At 40.7% G+C, this 20,887-nt stretch overlaps 1 protein-coding gene across 1 annotated transcript in view; it reads left to right on the top strand.

Moving 5' to 3' along the window:
• Nucleotides 1-20,887, top strand: part of ATXN2 (ataxin 2) — a gene marked incomplete in the record, with an annotated part of 1,324,939 nt that overhangs the window by 654,312 nt on the left and 649,740 nt on the right. Inside the window, 1 exon segment of the mRNA XM_053699757.1 lies at nt 10,135-10,317. Within this exon segment, the coding sequence (XP_053555732.1) occupies nt 10,135-10,317 (183 nt within the window).

The raw sequence follows: 20,887 nt of genomic DNA, 5'->3' as shown, positions 1-20,887 counted from the left end.
TGCTGGATGTATCACAAGGTGCGGTGTACCTACCTCTCCTGGTTTGAGGATCGAGGTTTTCCTTAGCACATGGTGAGAGTTCCTCAAACCCTCTTTTTTTTTTCTCCAAGGTTTGGCGAAAGGTTTGTCTTCTAGTTCTCTCAAGGGACATATTTCTGCCCTTTCTGTGTTACAGAAAAAGTTAGCTAATCTTCCAGACGTCCAGTCCTTTGTTCGAGCCCTGTTTAGAATCAGGCCTGTTTTTAAACCTGTTGCTCCCCCTTGGAGCCTTAATCTGGTTCTTCGAGTTCTTTATCAGGCTCCATTTGAGTCTATGCATGCAGTTGATATTAAGCTTATGTCTTGGAAGGTTTTCTTTTTGTTCACTATCTCTCCTGCTCGTAGAGTTTCAGAATTATCTGCCCTACAGTGTGATTCACCCTATCTAGTTTTCCATGCGGATTACTGACTAAGCTTGGTTTTCTTCCTAAGGTGGTCTCTGACCGCAATATTAATCAGGAGATTGTGGTGCCTTCTTTTTTTCCTAATCCTTCCTATCAGAAGGAACAGAACTTTTGTTGCACAATCTGGATGTTGTGCATGCCTTGAAATTTTTTCTCCATGCTACCAAGTTTTTTAGACTATCTTCTTCCTTGTTCGTATTGTACACAGGTAAGCACAAGTGGCAGAATGCCACTACAACTACTCTTTCTTTTTGATTAAGGAGTGTTATTCGTTTGGCTTATGAGGAAGCTGGTCAGGCTTACTCTACCCATGCTGAGTCTTCTTGGGCTTTTAAGAATAAAAGAATAAAGCTTCTATTGAACAAATCTGTAAGGCAGCATATGTGGTCCTCTTTGCATACCTTTTCAAAATTTTACAAGTTTGATGTTTTTGCCTCAGCTGAGGCTTCCTTTGGGATAAAAAGTACTTCAAGAGGGTGGTACCTTTTAGATTAGGTTCAATTGCCTTATTTTTTGCTCCCAATGCATTTTGTGTCCTCTCTAGCTTTGGTATATGATTCCCAACAGTAATGAATATATTGTGGACTCTCCATGCCATTGGAAAGAAAACCAAATTAATGCTTAAATGATAAATTATTTTCTTTCCTGGCAAGAAACCACGAACCCGCCCTTTTCCTTTTTACAGCAGCATTTTTTCTAATTTTCAGGCACCTCTATATCCCCTACTGTGTTTCTCCTATTTGTCAGTCTCCTTGGCTGAATGACTGGAGGAGTATGGGAAGATGGAAGGATACTTATTTATTTTTTGGCTGGAGTGTCTTTGCCTCCTCCTTGTCGCCAGGAAATGAATTCCCAACAGTAATTAATGAATTTGCGGACTCTCCATGCCAGGAAAGAAAATAATTTATCAGTTAAGAATACATTTTGTTTTCAAGTGGGCAGCTGTATCTTATGATGGGAGCCATTAGGATTGCCCTTGGCCTGCTTAGAAGTACTAGCTTCAAGAGCACATGATCTTGATCTCAGGGGATCTTAATTTCTTTCCTAAGATACGGTGAGTCCACGGAATCATCAATTACTGTTGGGAACATCACTCCTGGCCTACAGGAGGAGGCAAAGAGCACCATAGCAAAGCTGTTAAATGTCACTTCCCTTCCCACAATCCCCAGTCATTCTCTTTGCCTTCGGTGCAAGGAGGAGGTGAAGTTTTTGGTGTCTGATGAAGGTTGGATTATTTCACTTCAATCAAGATTTTATTATTTTGAAAGCCAGAGTAGGTTTGCTCTAATCTCAAAATTGAGTCTAGCCGTACTCCACGTTAGCCTCTTTAGTAGGGCAGTGGTGGCTTTAAAGCAGTTGGGAACTTGTGAGGTGGGCCTTACTGCGTTTTCTGAACATGTTGCTGCCCTGGTATAGAAAGGTCCCTGTGAGGAGTGGCATCCTCTCATACCGGCTGAGCTGTCCTCCTTTCGCACAGCTGAATGTACAGGTAAGTGCCTTTTTGTCTTCTGGGACTAGGAGGCTGGCACTGAAGGGGTTAAGGACTCTAACAACTGAAAGCCTGTACTTATTTTGGGACACAAATCCTTATGAAGGAGGGTTTATGACAGTGGGCAGGCACAAATCTAGGCATGTGTTTGTGGAGACTTGAGAGTTAATCTTCTTCAAGGAAGGAAGGAGTTTACTCTCTTTGGGGATCAGAGTCTTGTGTATCTCTCTTTTGGCTATGATTCGGTTAATACAAGTTTCAGAAGGGAGCTGGACAGTGCAGGACCTGTTTAATTTTCTGTTAAGAGCAGGACTAATGTATATTTGCTTTATTTTGCTTTCACCATTCTTGTGGCTGATAGATGAACCTTATAGGAGAGCGCGTTCTTTGTGGCGCCTTACTATGAGAAGGGGAGTGAAGAGTGCAGGTGCGATCATGTTAATATTTATGTTGACCTAGGGGATATCGGCACAACTCTTAGTGTTTGTTCCCCAGCTAGTTTTCGCAACTGTTCCTGGCGGCAGTATGAAGCACGAAGTATGCCGCTTCATCTTGATGCTGTATTCTTGCCATTTCAAATAAAGATACCAAGAGAATAAAGAAAATTTTATAATAGGAGTAAATTAGAAAGTTGCTTAAAATTTCATGCTCTATCTTAATCACGAAAGAAAAAATTTGGGTTCATTGTCCCTTTAAAGCTTATTTAGTATTCCGGTTCCGGAGGCAGCAATGAGAGGAAGCAGTTTAGTGAATAAGATACTCAGAACTGCTCTAATAAATCTGACTGCTTGGGGACGATTATGTTAAGCTCCAAGCGAAGTTATATATCACTGTAGTTTTAGTGATACTCAGAACTGCTCTAATATTTTATTATTATTATTATTATTATTATTATTTCTTTCCAAAGATATGGTGAGTCCACGGAATCCTCAATTACTAGTAGCCAGCAGGAGGAGGCAAAGAGCACTACAGCAAAGTTGCTATATATGTCACTTCCCTTACCCATAACCTCCAGTCATTCTCTTTGCCTGTGGTGCAAGGAGGTGAAGTTTTGGTGTCTGATCTGCAATCAATATTTTTTTATTTTAAAGCAGAGTAGGTTTGCTCTGATATTTCTAAAGGGTCTAGCTTTAGCCCATGTCAGTCTCTTCAGTAGGTCAGTAGTGGCTTTTAAGCAATTGGGAACTTGTGGGGTATAATCCTCACTGCGTTTTCCCAAAACATTTTGCTGCCCTATTTAGATAGCCTGAGTAAGTTTACTCAGTCTTTCTGTATGTCCACAGGTCCATATGAGGGATGGCATCCTCTCAACCCAGATGAGCTGTCCTGCTGCTGGACAGATGAATATTAAGGTAAGTGGCAATTTTATTTTTCTATGTAGCAGGGAAAAATGTGGCACTTATTCAGCAGAAACGCTGCAGGGGGACGTTTTTTATTATTCCTGTCAGGGTGCAGGTTTTTATGGCAGTTTTTGCAGGCACTGTTAGTGTGAGGAGTTATTTATTTTATTGATGGCTCAGTGAGGATCCGTTTTTAGTAACGAATTATGTACTTTTTTGGTGGTGAGGGGGGTTATTGTTTGTTTTTAAGCCTGTTTTTAAGAAAGTTGTTTTAACAAAAAAATGGCTTTCTCCAACATAGGTGTGTCCGGTCCACGGCGTCATCCTTACTTGTGGGATATTCTCCTCCCCAACAGGAAATGGCAAAGAGCCCAGCAAAGCTGGTCACATGATCCCTCCTAGGCTCCGCCTTCCCCGGTCATTCTCTTTGCCGTTGTACAGGCAACATCTCCACGGAGATGGCTTAGAGTTTTTTGGTGTTTAACTGTAGTTTTTATTATTCAATCAAGAGTTTATTTTAAAATAGTGCTGGTATGTACTATTTACTCTGAAACAGAAAAGAGATGAAGATTTCTGTTTGTAAGAGGAAAATGATTTTAGCAACCGTTACTAAAATCGATGGCTGTTTCCACACAGGACTGTTGAGAGGAATTAACTTCAGTTGGGGGAACAGTGAGCAGACTTTTGCTGCTTGAGGTATGACACATTCTAACAAGACGATGTAATGCTGGAAGCTGTCATTTTCCCTATGGGATCCGGTAAGCCATTTTTATTACAGAAAGAAAAAAAGGGCTTCACAAGGGCTTTTAAGACTGTAGACATTTTCTGGGCTAAATCGATTTATATATAAGCATATTTTATACTCCATAGCCTTGAGGAATTATTTTAATCTTGGGAATTATGTAAAATAACCGGCAGGCACTGTATTGGACACCTTATTCTCTAGGGGCTTTCCCTAATCATAGGCAGAGTCTCATTTTCGCGCCTCTATTGCGCACTTGTTTTTGGGAAGCATGACATGCAGATGCATGTGTGAGGAGCTCTGATACATAGAAAAGACTTTCTGAAGGCGTCATTTGGTATCGTATTCCCCTTTGGGCTTGGTTGGGTCTCAGCAAAGCAGATACCAGGGACTGTAAAGGGGTTAAATATAAAAACGGCTCCGGTTCCGTTATTTTAAGGGTTAAAGCTCCCAAATTTGGTGTGCAATACTTTTAAGGCTTTAAGACACTGTGGTGAAATTTTGGTGAATTTTGAACAATTCCTTCATACTTTTTCACAATTGCAGTAATAAAGTGTGTTCAGTTTAAAATTTAAAGTGACAGTAACGGTTTATTTTAAAACGTTTTTTGTACTTTGTTATCAAGTTTATGCCTGTTTAACATGTCTGAACTACCAGATAGACTGTGTTCTGAATGTGGGGAAGCCAAGGTTCCTTCTCATTTAAATAGATGTGATTTATGTGACACAAAATTTAGAGAAAATGATGCCCAAGATGATTCCTCAAGTGAGGGGAGTAAGCATGGTACTGCATCATCCCCTCCTTCGTCTACACCAGTCTTGCCCACACAGGAGGCCCCTAGTACATCTAGTGCGCCAATACTCCTTACTATGCAACAATTAACGGCTGTAATGGATAATTCTATCAAAAACATTTTAGCCAAAATGCCCACTTATCAGCGAAAGCGCAACTGCTCTGTTTTAGAAAATACTGAAGAGCATGAGGACGCTGATGATATTGGTTCTGAAGTGCCCCTACACCAGTCTGAGGGGGCCAGGGAGGTTTTGTCTGAGGGAGAAATTTCAGATTCAGGGAAAATTTCTCAACATGCTGAACCTGATGTGATTACATTTAAATTTAAATTGGAACATCTCCGCGCTCTGCTTAAGGAGGTGTTATCTACTCTGGATGATTGTGAGAATTTGGTCATTCCAGAGAAACTATGTAAAATGGACAAGTTCCTAGAGGTCCCGGGGCCCCCCGAAGCTTTTCCTATACCCAAGCGGGTGGCGGACATTGTAAATAAAGAATGGGAAAGGCCCGGTATACCTTTCGTCCCTCCCCCCATATTTAAAAAATTGTTTCCTATGGTCGACCCCAGAAAGGACTTATGGCAGACAGTCCCCAAGGTCGAGGGGGTGGTTTCTACTCTAAACAAACGCACCACTATACCTATAGAAGATAGTTGTGCTTTCAAAGATCCTATGGATAAAAAATTAGAAGGTTTGCTTAAAAAGATGTTTGTTCAGCAAGGTTACCTTCTACAACCAATTTCATGCATTGTTCCTGTCACTACAGCAGCGTGTTTCTGGTTCGATGAACTAGAAAAGGCGCTCAATAATAATTCTTCTTCTTATGAGGAGATTATGGACAGAATTCATGCTCTCAAATTGGCTAATTCTTTCACCCTAGACGCCACTTTGCAATTGGCTAGGTTAGCGGCGAAAAATTCTGGTTTTGCTATTGTGGCGCGCAGAGCGCTTTGGCTAAAATCTTGGTCAGCGGATGCGTCTTCCAAGAACAAATTGCTTAACATTCCTTTCAAGGGGAAAACGCTGTTTGGCCCTGACTTGAAAGAGATTATCTCTGATATCACTGGGGGCAAGGGCCACGCCCTTCCTCAGGATAGGTCTTTCAAGGCCAAAAATAAACCTAATTTTCGTCCCTTTCGCAGAAACGGACCAGCCCCAAGTGCTACGTCCTCTAAGCAAGAGGGTAATACTTCTCAAGCCAAGCCAGCCGGGAGACCAATGCAAGGCTGGAACAAAGGAAAGCAGGCCAAGAAACCTGCCACTACTACCAAGACAGCATGAGATGTTGGCCCCCGATCCGGGACCGGATCTGGTGGGGGGCAGACTCTCTCTCTTCGCTCAGGCTTGGGCAAGAGATGTTCTGGATCCTTGGGCACTAGAAATAGTCTCCCAAGGTTATCTTCTGGAATTCAAGGGGCCTCCCCCAAGGGGGAGGTTCCACAGGTCTCAATTGTCTTCAGACCACATAAAAAAACAGGCATTCTTACATTGTGTAGAAGACCTGTTAAAAATGGGAGTGATTCATCCTGTTCCATTAGGAGAACAAGGGATGGGGTTCTACTCCAATCTGTTCGTAGTTCCCAAAAAAGAGGGAACATTCAGACCAATCTTAGATCTCAAGATCCTAAACAAGTTTCTCAAGGTTCCATCGTTCAAAATGGAAACCATTCGAACAATTCTTCCTTCCATCCAGGAAGGTCAATTCATGACCACGGTGGATTTAAAGGATGCGTATCTACATATTCCTATCCACAAGGAACATCATCGGTTCCTAAGGTTCGCATTCCTGGACAAGCATTACCAGTTTGTGGCACTTCCGTTCGGATTAGCCACTGCTCCAAGAATTTTCACAAAGGTACTAGGGTCCCTTCTAGCGGTGCTAAGACCAAGGGGCATTGCAGTAGTACCTTACTTGGACGACATTCTGATTCAAGCGTCGTCCCTTCCTCAAGCAAAGGCTCACACGGACATTGTCCTGGCCTTTCTCAGATCTCACGGGTGGAAAGTGAACGTAGAAAAAAGTTCTCTATCTCCGTCAACAAGGGTTCCCTTCTTGGGAACAATAATAGACTCCTTAGAAATGAGGATTTTTCTGACAGAGGCCAGAAAATCAAAACTTCTAAACTCTTGTCAAATACTTCATTCTGTTCCTCTTCCTTCCATAGCGCAGTGCATGGAAGTAATAGGTTTGATGGTAGCGGCAATGGACATAGTTCCTTTTGCGCAAATTCATCTAAGACCATTACAACTGTGCATGCTCAGTCAGTGGAATGGGGACTATACAGACTTGTCTCCGACGATACAAGTAGATCAGAGGACCAGAGATTCACTCCGTTGGTGGCTGTCCCTGGACAACCTGTCACAGGGAATGAGCTTCCGCAGACCAGAGTGGGTCATTGTCACGACCGACGCCAGTCTGGTGGGCTGGGGCGCGGTCTGGGGACCCCTGAAAGCTCAGGGTCTTTGGTCTCGGGAAGAATCTCTTCTCCCGATAAATATTCTGGAACTGAGAGCGATATTCAATGCTCTCAAGGCTTGGCCTCAGCTAGCAAAGGCCAAGTTCATACGGTTTCAATCAGACAACATGACGACTGTTGCGTACATCAACCATCAGGGGGGAACAAGGAGTTCCCTGGCGATGGAAGAAGTGACCAAAATCATTCAATGGGCGGAGACTCACTCCTGCCACTTGTCTGCAATCCACATCCCAGGAGTGGAAAATTGGGAAGCGGATTTTCTGAGTCGTCAGACATTTCATCCGGGGGAGTGGGAACTCCATCCGGAAATCTTTGCCCAAATTACTCAATTGTGGGGCATTCCAGACATGGATCTGATGGCCTCTCGTCAGAACTTCAAGGTTCCTTGCTACGGGTCCAGATCCAGGGATCCCAAGGCGACTCTAGTAGATGCACTAGTAGCAACTTGGACCTTCAAACTAGCTTATGTATTCCCGCCGTTTCCTCTCATCCCCAGGCTGGTAGCCAGGATCAATCAGGAGAGGGCATCAGTGATCTTGATAGCTCCTGCGTGGCCACGCAGGACTTGGTATGCAGACCTGGTGAATATGTCATCGGCTCCACCATGGAAGCTACCTTTGAGACGAGACCTTCTTGTTCAAGGTCCGTTCGAACATCCGAATCTGGTCTCACTCCAACTGACTGCTTGGAGATTGAACGCTTGATCTTATCAAAGCGAGGGTTCTCAGATTCTGTCATTGATACTCTTGTTCAGGCCAGAAAGCCTGTAACTAGAAAAATCTACCACAAAATATGGAAAAAATATATCTGTTGGTGTGAATCTAAAGGATTCCCTTGGGACAAGATAAAAATTCCTAAGATTCTATCCTTTCTTCAAGAAGGTTTGGAGAAAGGATTATCTGCAAGTTCTTTGAAGGGACAGATTTCTGCCTTGTCTGTGTTACTTCACAAAAAGCTGGCAGCTGTGCCAGATGTTCAAGCCTTTGTTCAGGCTCTGGTTAGAATCAAGCCTGTTTACAAACCTTTGACTCCTCCTTGGAGTCTCAATTTAGTTCTTTCAGTTCTTCAGGGGGTTCCGTTTGAACCCTTACATTCCGTTGATATTAAGTTATTATCTTGGAAAGTTTTGTTTTTGGTTGCAATTTCTTCTGCTAGAAGAGTTTCAGAATTATCTGCTCTGCAGTGTTCTCCTCCTTATCTGGTGTTCCATGCAGATAAGGTGGTTTTGCGTACTAAACCTGGTTTTCTTCCGAAAGTTGTTTCTAACAAAAACATTAACCAGGAGATAGTCGTGCCTTCTTTGTGTCCGAATCCAGTTTCAAAGAAGGAACGTTTGTTGCACAATTTGGATGTAGTGCGTGCTCTAAAATTCTATTTAGTTGCTACAAAGGATTTTAGACAAACATCTTCCTTGTTTGTTGTTTATTCTGGTAAAAGGAGAGGTCAAAAAGCAACTTCTACCTCTCTCTCTTTTTGGCTTAAAAGCATCATCAGATTGGCTTACGAGACTGCCGGACGGCAGCCTCCTGAAAGAATCACAGCTCATTCCACTAGGGCTGTGGCTTCCACATGGGCCTTCAAGAACGAGGCTTCTGTTGATCAGATGTGTAAGGCAGCGACTTGGTCTTCACTGCACACTTTTACTAAATTTTACAAGTTTGATACTTTTGCTTCTTCTGAGGCTATTTTTGGGAGAAAGGTTTTGCAAGCCGTGGTGCCTTCCATCTAGGTGACCTGATTTGCTCCCTCCCTTCATCCGTGTCCTAAAGCTTTGGTATTGGTTCCCACAAGTAAGGATGACGCCGTGGACCGGACACACCTATGTTGGAGAAAACAGAATTTATGTTTACCTGATAAATTACTTTCTCCAACGGTGTGTCCGGTCCACGGCCCGCCCTGGTTTTTTTAATCAGGTCTGATAATTTATTTTCTTTAACTACAGTCACCACGGTATCATATGGTTTCTCCTATGCAAATATTCCTCCTTTACGTCGGTCGAATGACTGGGGAAGGCGGAGCCTAGGAGGGATCATGTGACCAGCTTTGCTGGGCTCTTTGCCATTTCCTGTTGGGGAGGAGAATATCCCACAAGTAAGGATGACGCCGTGGACCGGACACACCGTTGGAGAAAGTAATTTATCAGGTAAACATAAATTCTGTTTTTTTGTTTGTTGTAGGACCGCCCCTTTTAGGGAGGTTCTGATTCTTTGATGTCAGAGTTTTTTTGGTGCTTTTTTTCACTTCCTGTAAGAGTGAGGTGTGCATATTTCGTGTGCTCTGCTGTTTAGAAGGCTTCTTGCTGTTTTTGCTTCTCTGGAAATCCGGATTGTAAACAGGATTGTCTTTTTCCTCAGTTTGCTGCGGGTTGCAGGACAGGTAGGGCACCTCAGTAATTCTGCTGAGGTGTAGAGTGTTACCTGGGGTATGTTTTCTTGATTTGGTAAATTTAAAGGGGACATTTATTTAAGAACGTTTTTTTTTTTTTGGTTCTGTATTCTATCCTTTGTTAAAAGACAAAACAAATTAAAAAAGATATATATATATATATATATATATATATATATATATATACTGTGTGTGTGTGTGTATATATATGTATATATATATATATATATATATATATATATATGTATATGTATGTGTGTGTGTGTATATATATATATATATATATATATATATATATGTATGTGTGTGTGTGTATATATATATATATATATATATATATATAATAAAAATTTAAATGTTTACAAATTTACATAATTAGTAATTGCATCCTAATCTTCTGTTTGTTGTATAATTTTTTTTATAGGTTGAAATCGCACAGTTAATTTATTTTTATTGGGGTTTTTTAGGTCCACCAAGGATGTCTCCAAAAGCACAGCGGCATCCTCGGACCCACAGAATTTCTAATGGTAGGGGCACAATTTCTGGAGGTTTAGAATTTGTTTCTCATAGTGCACCTGGTGAGACTTCTGCACCACCTGTGACTCGAAATAGCTCATCTGGTGGAACCTGGTCATCTGTTGTTTGTGGAGGTGAGTGAAGATTTTTTTTTCCAGCATCCATCAGTTCTCATGGAAATGTATAGTTTGAATAATTTAAAATCATAATATCTAGCTTAAGTTTTTGAAGGATAACACAGACAGTGATTTAACTATTAAGTTGTAATGTAACCTCTCATTAATGAAAATCACAGCATCATTGTTAATAGCTTCTACACCCACTTAGAAAAGGAAAAATATCTGGGAGTAAAGTATTCAGTAGAACCTTTCTAACTCATTTTTCCATAGTACAGTTCTTGAGAGTAGCACCTTAAAATTTGTCAATGGCTTCCTAATTTAGAGACCCCGAGACACCCATGGGTGCCCTCTCACTTAACCCACCAGCTGCCACCTGCCGCTCCAAGCTGCACCTTAAATTCAGCTTGGTGTAGCTGGATTGTTCTTAAGCCATGTGCAACAGGGACACCATTAAAAAATAAGTTTGTGTTCTTTATGTGTAAATTGCTATTGATTCAATGCAAAATTAAAAAAAAAAATTAATAAAATTAATAAATAATTTATAAAATAAAAATTAATAAAAAAAACAAACAACAAACCACGTTTGGGTCCTTTTACAAAGGTTGCACAGACATCTGACCCTGACCACCCGGCAGTACGCTGCACACATCATTACACAAGCTGCTGTTTGTGCAACGCTGCTTCCTGCTCGCGCACAAAGTCTGGGGGTATTGAGAAATGCCATTTTAGAGTTGTTGTAGTAGGTTAAGAAGCAGCGCGCATAGCTCCTTGGCTGAGCATGTTTTGTTTTCCTGCAGTTTGAGTACCACAGCTTCCACCGCCACATTCAATTAGAACATGCAGACCTTGGAGTGTGAAATCAACAATACCCAGTCTTCTCTGTACAGCTAGCCAGCACTGGATACACTTGGGACTATAAGGATCGTTATTGTGGTTTGTTACTGCAAACAGCATGGTACAGCTGTACATGGAGTGACAGCTGCTTCAACGCTGACAGCCAGCAACAGACAGCCCCCCTAGCCCTGACAGCCAGCAACATACAGCCCTCTCCAACCCCAATGACAGCCCACAACCCTGATTAATGGAGTTACTGTTCAACCCCAGGAACTAACAGCACCCCCACAATGATGAGAACTAGTGTCCGTTACTTCCCCACAATGGCAGCCAGGATCCAACTAGTTATTCTAGTCCTAAATTGTGACTTACATTGTGGCATTTACTGCTGCATGTGATTGCCCTGTTTATAAGTCACAGATGCCACTGTAATTTCTTGCTAACAAGCATCTACCTAGAGTGATTAAAAGTTCTTTAAAAAAATGTAAAAAAGATTAGTAGATTCAATTATACCATGGTCAAAATACAACTCATATGTGGTGGTGAAATGCCAATAAGTGGTATAACTAAGGCAGCCACTCAAGACAATTTGGTAGATTTGTCTCATATTTAAGGAACACACTATCTAAACACCATTATTAAAGTACTCGCATATACTGATAATTAGCATATAAAAGAGAAAAGAAATAACTAGACGGTCCTGACTTTTGTTAATATATAATACAATTTGGTCAATAAACAAGCATAATACAGTATATAATGAAAACAAATCATGATGAATGATGAAGAAAATATTCCAATGTATTACAGATAAAACCCAATATCTCCATCATAGCTTAATACAAGCGTCTCCCATGGCGTAAATAGAAAAATAGGGAAGGAGGGAGACCTAATATCTACATGGATTACTGTTTTATAACAGCCCCTATTGCTTCTTGGGTTATATATTTGTGAGTAGATGCCTGACACTACCCAAGTGTATGTTCCTGTATTATACACTGAGGCCGACACAGCCCTCATTACCTATACAGGTTTTCTACTGTAAATTTATTTTGTAAAATGATGGTCCATAGTCCTCCATAACATATGGGATATATTTCCCGCCACTTGGAGAAGGTCAATCAATATCAGAGCTTAAAATCCCTCCCACCTCTCTTTTAGTTGTGAACAACTGGGAGGTGGATCATCTCAGCAGTCAATCGGTCCATGGTCAAATGGTCCAAAGGCTCACATAATTGACTCCTTGGTATGTCCATGGGACTTTCATCTACCATAACTGTTTCCTTTGTTATTCGAATCAAACATGAGTCAACGTTAGTAATATTAATTGCTTCAGTCTGTCTCCCCAGGACTTAGTATGCAAATATAGTGCAGATGTTCTCTTGCTTCCATGGCTTCTTCCTCTGAGACAAGACCTGTTGTCTCAAGGTCCTCTTTTCTATCGGGATTAAATAGGCTTATAGGACATAGATCTGATGGCCTCTCTCACTTAAATCAAACGCTTCCAAGATATTGTGCAAGATCAAAAGATCCAAACGCTCACTTAATAGATGCCTTGGTATGTCCATGGGACTTTCATTTAGCATACCTGTATCCTTTGTTTGCTTTTCTTCCAAGAGTCATTACTTGGATCAAACAGGAGTCAACTTCAGTAATATTAATTGCTTCAGTCTGGCCCACAGGACTTGGTATGCGGATATAGTGCATATGTTCTCTAAATTTAATGGCGTGGAGTTTGAAGACATAGAGGTTTCGCAGATTTAGTCATTTGAAACTTTATTGGAGGCCAGAAAGCTTGTGACACACAAGATTTATCACAAGATTAGGAAGGGATATTTTAAGTGGTGTTCTTCCAGATGGTGTTCTTGGTATTCATTTAGGATTCTTACAATCCTTCAGTTTTCACAGGCTGGCCTTGACAAGGGTTTGTCCGCTAGTTTTCATAGGAAGTTGGCTAAACATTCTCAGGTTCAGACTTTTGTGCAGGCGTTAGAATTAAGCCAATTGCGAAGCATATTTCTCCACCCTGGAATCTGAATCTTATTCTTTCTGTATTACAAGGTTCTTCTTTTGAACCAATGCATTCTATTGATATCTACTATTATCTTGGAAAGTACTCTTACTATTGGCAATCTTTTCAGCAAGGAGAGTTTGTGTTGTCAACCTTGTCTTGTGGTTCTCCATTTCTAATTATTCACAAGGAGAAGGCTATACTTTGTACTAAATATGATTTTCTTTTTAAGGTAGTTTCTACAGAAAATACCAATGAAGAAATGCTTGTTCCTTCATTGTGTTCAGATCCTGCTAACTCTAAGTTGTAGCTATTACATAATCTTAATGTTACAATAAATATACCGAATATCACAAAGAAAGAAATGTGAAATAAATGTGATAACAAAAATCATAAAAGGAAAACCAAATAAAGTTCTGAATCAAGGATATGTCTGTGTCCTCTGGATGAGTTTTTCAGCTTGTTAGCATTCCTCAGTAAGATCCCATAAAAAAGGAAACAGAAAATTGCAACATAGTGTGAATCTGTAATGGCACTTTAAGGAAGTAGTTGTTTTGTAACAAATGACTACTCACATTTGTTGGAGCTTTCCACTAAGCTCAAGGATATGCGCACTCCCACTTTATACTGATGGGAAAACAGTACACTAGGCAAAACTGGGATACAAATTTATTTTAAAATATATAAAAGCGTCACATAAGCCTTGATAACACCACAATGTAAGGGTACAAAAGCAGATATGCTGTAACAAATGCTTCAAATCGCCAAACTTGCAAAGAGGTAAATGGATCAGCAGGAGTGTGACCGCTGAAACCAAAACCTTTTTAGTAGCAAGACAATAGCGCTAAGCCCCCAGGTGTCCTGGCTAGTGTAGAGACGCAATAAAACTCAGTATAGAACAGTTCAGTTCCGACGTACGTTTCGCTGGTATGCCTTGACAAAGCATACCAGCGAAACGTACGTCGGCAACTGAACTGTTCTATATTGAGTTTTATTGCGTCTCTACACTAGCCAGGACACCTGGGGGCTTAGCGCTATTGTCTTGCTACTAAAAAGGTTTTGGTTTCAGCGGTCACACTCCTGCTGATCCATTTACCTCTTTGCAAGTTTGGCGATTTGAAGCATTTGTTACAGCATATCTGCTTTTGTACCCTTACATTGTGGTGTTATCAAGGCTTATGTGACGCTTTTATATATTTTAAAATAAATTTGTATCCAAGTTTTGCCTAGTGTACTGTTTTCCCATCAGTATAAAGTGGGAGTGCGCATATCCTTGAGCTTAGTGGAAAGCTCCAACAAATGTGAGTAGTCATTTGTTACAAAACAACTACTTCCTCAAAGTGCCATTACAGATTCACACTATGTTGCAATTTTCTGTTTCCTTTTTTATGGGATCTCACTGAGGAATGCTAACAAGCTGAAAAACTCATCCAGAGGACACAGACATATCCTTGATTCAGAACTTTATTTGGTTTTCCTTTTATGATTTTTATCATCACATTTATTTCACATAATCTTAATGTAGTCAACGCTTTGAAGTTCTATATCCAAGCTACTAAATATTTCAGACAAACTTTTAGTTTGTTTTTTCACTACTCTGGGACTCTTAAGCGACAGAAAGCTATTAAGGTAGTGTTTCCTCTTGGCTCAAAAAGTGATTCACAAGGCTTACTCCCACCTCATTTCATCAGAGGCTGATAGGATCCAATGCCATCCTGTTTCGCTATTTATGTTATGAACAAAAAAATTGGCGGAAACCTTTTATTTGAATTTAGAGGCTTGATACATTCATTTAGTTAGAGTATTTGTATTTAATAAATACTCTAACTAAATGAATGTATCAATTCTCTAAATTAAATTTTCCATCTTAATGGGAGGAGAGTCCACTGCTTCATTCATTACTTGTGGGAATTAAGAACCTGGCCACCAGGGGGAGGCAAAGACACTCCAGCCAAAGGCTTAAATACCTCCCCACCCCCCTCATCCCCCAGTCATTCTTTGCCTTTCGTCACAGGAGGTTGGCAGAGAAGTGTCAGAAGATTTGGAGGAGTCTCCTATGGAGGGTAGTACTCTTGATGGATCCATCAATTGGACAGTATGCACCCCAGAGGGTTCAATAAGGAAATAGATTTTTCAGTTTTTGATTTAAAATCTCTGTGGGTGTTCACCTGTCCCCACAATAGTCTCTTATATAATCATTTTTTAATAAAAAGCATTAAGGTTCTAGAACATATAATTAATTGCTTTATATTTTTCACTGTTAGGTTATTTCCTTATGTTTTGTTTTTATAGGTGGTAAGGGTTAAAATGGTTGATGTAATAAAGTAAATGAACCACTAGGTAGAGTATCTGTTTTACATTAAATGTTTTTAGCAAATCTGTCTGTAATTAAGTGTTAATCAATAAGCCTATTTAGTGTGAACATGGGCTAAGTCAATTCATATGCATGATTAAGGCCAGAGGGGCCGAAACGTTGCATTTGTCATTTGATATGAAAATAAAGGTATCATTTTCAGAAGATTATCTTTGGTGCTGTGGACTTTTTGGATACTTTACTGGTTTTGGGGTAACAGTAACCCCTTACCACATGCACCACTAGTGAAAGAGGAGAGAGTTAGTACTACAGGGTGCTGAGCTCATTTAATGATTCCCCTAGACTTTATGGTATTGTTACAAATGTAAATAGTAGAATATGTACTGAAATTAATAGCACAAAGAAACCCCCCACAAAAACATTAGAATAAGTCTCAAACATAAAGGAAGGAATAACTTCTATACACTAAAGTCTGTGTAAGCAAAAGTGTTACATAGGGGTGCCTTGACTTTGACACATCCCCCAATACATATATGCAGGTCACAGCCAAAGATGATAGACAGGGGATGTGAGAGGAGAGTTTTGTTACTTGTCATATTCTAGTTCATGTTTTGGGCGCTGAAATCCAGACAAATTGTTTGAGAGCAACAAAGTCTTATAAAAGTAAGATTTACACATGCTCAAGCGGATGGGTTGACTCTGTCAAATTGGGGCATTGGACTGATTTTAGGCTCTCTCCTTTTTTTGGGAGGGGGGGGTCGATTTCTTTTTTGAGAGATCTTTCCCTGATTTGCCTCTGTGGTTTAGGGATAGAGTGCTCCTGAATTTTGAAGAGGGTCATCTAATTATTAGAGAGACAGTTGTTTTCCAGGGGTATTTGTAGCTGAGAACAAAATTGGTCATGGGGTGTCATGTATATAGCGGTTTCTTTTATCAGATGTTGAATCTTCCCTTACTGAGCACACTAGCACTAGGAGGAGGAAAAAGATACCCCAACACACCTGAGCTTTCACCTCCCAGGTGAAAGTGAAGTGCAAGATCTACTCATAGTTGAAAGGGGATCCTCTAACCCATGTTTCCCAAACGTTTCTGAACACCTTGCATAAACTCATCAACTGCTCCCCCTAGCTTACACTCAAAAATATTAAACATTTATTCACTTTTTAAAAGATTTGTTTGATATAATTACTTTAAATTATATTATCCTGATATTGTAATACAAGCTTTTTTTTTTTTTAAATACAGTCACTGTGCAAAAGTCTTATATATAGGATTTAGTAATTACTTCACTAATAAAAAATTTGTTAATGTGATGGATGGACTTGATCAAGTGATACCAGCTTCTTATTTTATGTCACTTAGTAGTCTTAAATCACCATGTTAAGAAATCTGTAGTTGATTTCTTTGCCTGGAGCATAGTTGTACAACTACACCAATAAACTTTATGGGAAATGTATTCTATTCTACGAACCAAAGTGTTATGTAGTGCACACTGCACAGTTTATTTCTGCTAACAGAAGACTAGAAAACCATTGTCAGATGACTGTGTGCAAAGCTACTCAGACAAGAACAACAGGCCTTTTGTTATGTTTCCTGTGTAAAGAAATAGTTAAACAAAGAATGCAACCTTTCTGTAAAAGTTACTGCAATCGTATGCAGTCAGAATATGAGTTGAAGATACACCTCAATTATCATAAAAGGAAAAGCTTTGAAAAGCACTGTGGCAATATTCAAAATAAACACAAGAAAGTTTCACTTTAGACATCTAGCCCAGTGTTTCTCAACTTCAGTCCTCTAGTACCCCTAACAGGCCAGATTTTTATAATGTCTTTGCTAGAGCATAGGTGAAGTAATCATCTGATAGGTAAGATCAGGTTGGTAACCATGGTTATTGACCCGCTGATTATTTTACCTGTGCTCTTGTACAGTTTTCATGAAAATAAGCCTTGTTAAGGATTCTGAGGACTGGAGCTGAGAAACACTAATCTAGACAAAAGAGCAGCTAATTATGATCATTGAGCTTGATGAGAAGACTCACAGGTATCCTCTTCCACTCCTTACTTACTAGTGCCCCCTAGGGGCCCAATTCCTCCTCACAGTAACCTGTTATTCAGGGGGTAGACGAGGAGTTATAAGCCAGGCAATGAAAGGTATTTTCTCAGTGAGAAATGTTGCAGGTCTCTCAGGTGAAATGTGGATTTGTCTTCCAATCCCCCGTTCTATAGTGAGCTGTTCCTTATGGATCCACAGTCTTCCCTTTGTTAAATTTGGACTTTCCACCAATCCCCTGGGTTATAGAAGCTGTTGCTGATTTAGATACTTGGCATCGTGCTTGCACTGCTTAGGATTGGTTCATCTACTAGAAGCAAGTTGCTGCACAGTGGACGAAGGTGCTGAGATGTGAGTACCTTCATAGCCCACTAGCTATTAGTATGAACACGTTCACACATAATCTGGGGATATATATTTATACGCCATACACCTTATACTATCCGTTTATGGCATTTTTGGGGACAAAATGGGACCCCTCATCTATATGGGATGCCCAGGTTTTGAAAGCTATTTGTCAGATATCTGGCTTCCTTGCACTTAGTAAGCGTGAGGGAGCTAATGTCCAGGAAGATGTGGATTCCGGAGTCGGCTTTGCTTATAGATTGTGTAATTCTTGCTGCTTTAACAGTCTCTTATTTGTCTGGGATTTCCTTTGGACCAAGTCACAATGCCCTATGTTCACTGTCTATCCTGATTTCCTTTCACTCTGTATCCAAATGTTTGATGAAAAGACCCTGTTGTCCAGATCCTCCAGCTGTGACTGTAGCTGGTCGATAAGAGTGTCTTGAAGGTTGACATGCTTGCTCAGGCAGTCAGTATTATTGCTCAGAGAGTCCGTGCCCTAAATGTCTCCCATATATATTTTCATTTCATATATAATCTGGCCCACCTGCTTATGGAAAGAATTGAAGTTTGTCGGAAGAAAACTTAGGTCGGCTCCTGAGGGGTGCATTATTGTCCCCTTCAGAGGTATCTAGTGATGAGATGAAATTGTCTTCTGACCCCTGAGATGATTCTAGGACTTTGAAAAAGATTTATTTTTGGGCCTGAGGGTGTCTGGTCTTTAGAGAGTCTATCCAAATTAGTAAGATGTTTACAAGCCATGGTAAAAAAGATTCTATAAGGCAAAATCACAATTTTAGTCCTACGAAAGGGGCAGATATATTATCCCTCTGGGGAGATGTACTTGGAACTCAGATGTTATCCAGAGATTAAGGGTTACCTAAAAGTCCAATCCCCAAGCTAGCAATTATAAATGAGCAATGTTTAACCAGATGATATGGTAAATCCCAGGAAGAGTCCCTTAGCCATTAGGATGCGTGTAGGTGGTGGAACGGCAGTGCTGCCCTTTTAGCAGTTCTCGTAGTAAAGGGATCCAATTTTCTATAGCTGCATTTACACTCAAAATAGTTTCTAACTTGGCTATATGTAAAGCTCAAATTGGAGGGGTTTTTATAGGGGAGGAATCCTGTAGACTCAATTCTCAGTATTTTTTATTTTTTTTATCCAAGTGGTTTGAAGCTGCAACCTACAAGTAGTGAATATGTTACGTAAAGAAATTTCTTTCTTAAGATATGGAGAGTCCACAATGTCATTCAATTACTAGTGGGAATATCTCTCCTGGACAGCAGGAGGTGGCAAAGAGCACCACAGCAAGGCTGTTAAGTATCACTTCCCTACCCATAATTCCCAGTCATTCTCTTTGCCTCTGTCAATGGAGGAGGTGAATTTTTTTTCCCCCTTCTTAAGGCCACCATAAGGAGGCAAATACACCCCAGCCAAAGGCTTAATTACCTCCCCCTCTTCCCTCATCCCCCAGTCATTCTTTGCCCTTCATCACAGGAGGTTGGCAGAGAAGTGTCAGAAGATTTCAGAGTAGTTCCTTAGAAAGGGTATCTGCACTTCGAGATGGGACTGGAGTTTTAAGTAGTCTTGTCAGCCTCTCAGTGAAAGCATTGATGAAAGAGTCTGGAGATGCATTGAGAAGTCTATTCTGCGAACCAGACTCCGATTAACGGCTCCTAAGCAATCAGTGTTGACGAGTTTCACTGCCTGCTTTTTCTCACTTAAGTCGATGTCAGAAGTGATGCTACAAGAATGTCACACTTGAGAGGCTGTGTTTCTGTTCCACAGCATGGATTCTAGTAAGATAGTTTCAATTTTTACACATATTGCAAACGCTAGAAGACAGGGTCACAGTGTGGCTCCTTTTATCTATATGGAATCAATGGTTAATATCTCCTGAGGGAGATTATGAACAGTTGAGTTTAATCTATTTAAAACTCCAGAGTATGAACTTTCTTGGTTGGAGTTTTTTCCGTTTAATCCTTCGCGTGTGTAGGATCCAGTTTTTAGATTTAGCACAGAACGTTTATGCTTTCTACTAAAGGAGGTTTTGACTACTTTAGAGGTTCCAAAGGCTGAGCTGCCATTCGAACCTCTGGGTCCTAAATTTGATGACAATAGTTATTAAGGGCGACATTAGATTCCTCTTCCTGTCGTCTGCCTTTTAAGGATCCCGGTTCAGGGCTCTCTATGAGGGAGGGTTTTCTTTTTCCCATCCCTACTTGGTTGGCGCTATGCTTATGCTTGCCACACATAATACTAGCCCGTGTATGGATAGTTCGTCGTTCATAGAGCCGCCGGATATAAGGATGGAAACTCTGTTAAAGAGAATGTTTCAACCTATGAGATATTTGGTTTTACTGGTGGCGTTCGTCACCGCAGTTGCTGGAGCGGCTACCTTTTGATGCGTCTCCTTCATGAAAATGATCACGGTGGAGGCTTCCCTCGACATGTTTCAGGAAAGAATTACGGCCTTCTGGGTTACTAATTCTTTTATCTGTGATGTTATTACGCAGATTAATTAGCCTACGACTAAGACTTCAGGATTTCTGTTCAGGCCCGTAAGGCGCTCTGACAGATATAACTTCTAAGTCAAGTCTCTTTCCCTCTCCTTTAAGGGAAAGAGTTTATTTGATAGAACAAATCTAAGGGACAACATTTGTATCTTTGTTCCTTTAGTTCTGCTAAAAGCCCAGCGTCAGAGGCCTCCGCTATGCCAGAGCAAACCAAGAGTTCTTGGAAGCCGGCTCAGTCCTGGAATAGATCCAATCCAAGTCCGCATGAATTGGCGGCCCCCGGTCCTATTTTGGATCGTGTAGGGGGCAGACTGTCGCTCTTTCAGAGGCTTGGTTCAGGGACATGCAGGATCCTTGGTCCTGGAGGTCATAGCTCAGGGTTACAAGATAGGTTTCAAATCTCATCCTCTCAACCTGTCTTCAAGACTAGGAAAGAGGGAATCCTTTCTGGAGTGCGTAAGGGATCTGTCCTCCTTTGTAGTCATTGTTCCAGTGCCTATCGCAGAGAGAGGT

The sequence above is a fragment of the Bombina bombina genome, chromosome 2 (assembly GCF_027579735.1).
Source record: "Bombina bombina isolate aBomBom1 chromosome 2, aBomBom1.pri, whole genome shotgun sequence".
NCBI lineage: Eukaryota > Metazoa > Chordata > Amphibia > Anura > Bombinatoridae > Bombina > Bombina bombina.
The sequence above is the reverse complement of the archived record's forward strand: the minus strand, read 5'-3'. Positions and strand labels throughout refer to the sequence as shown.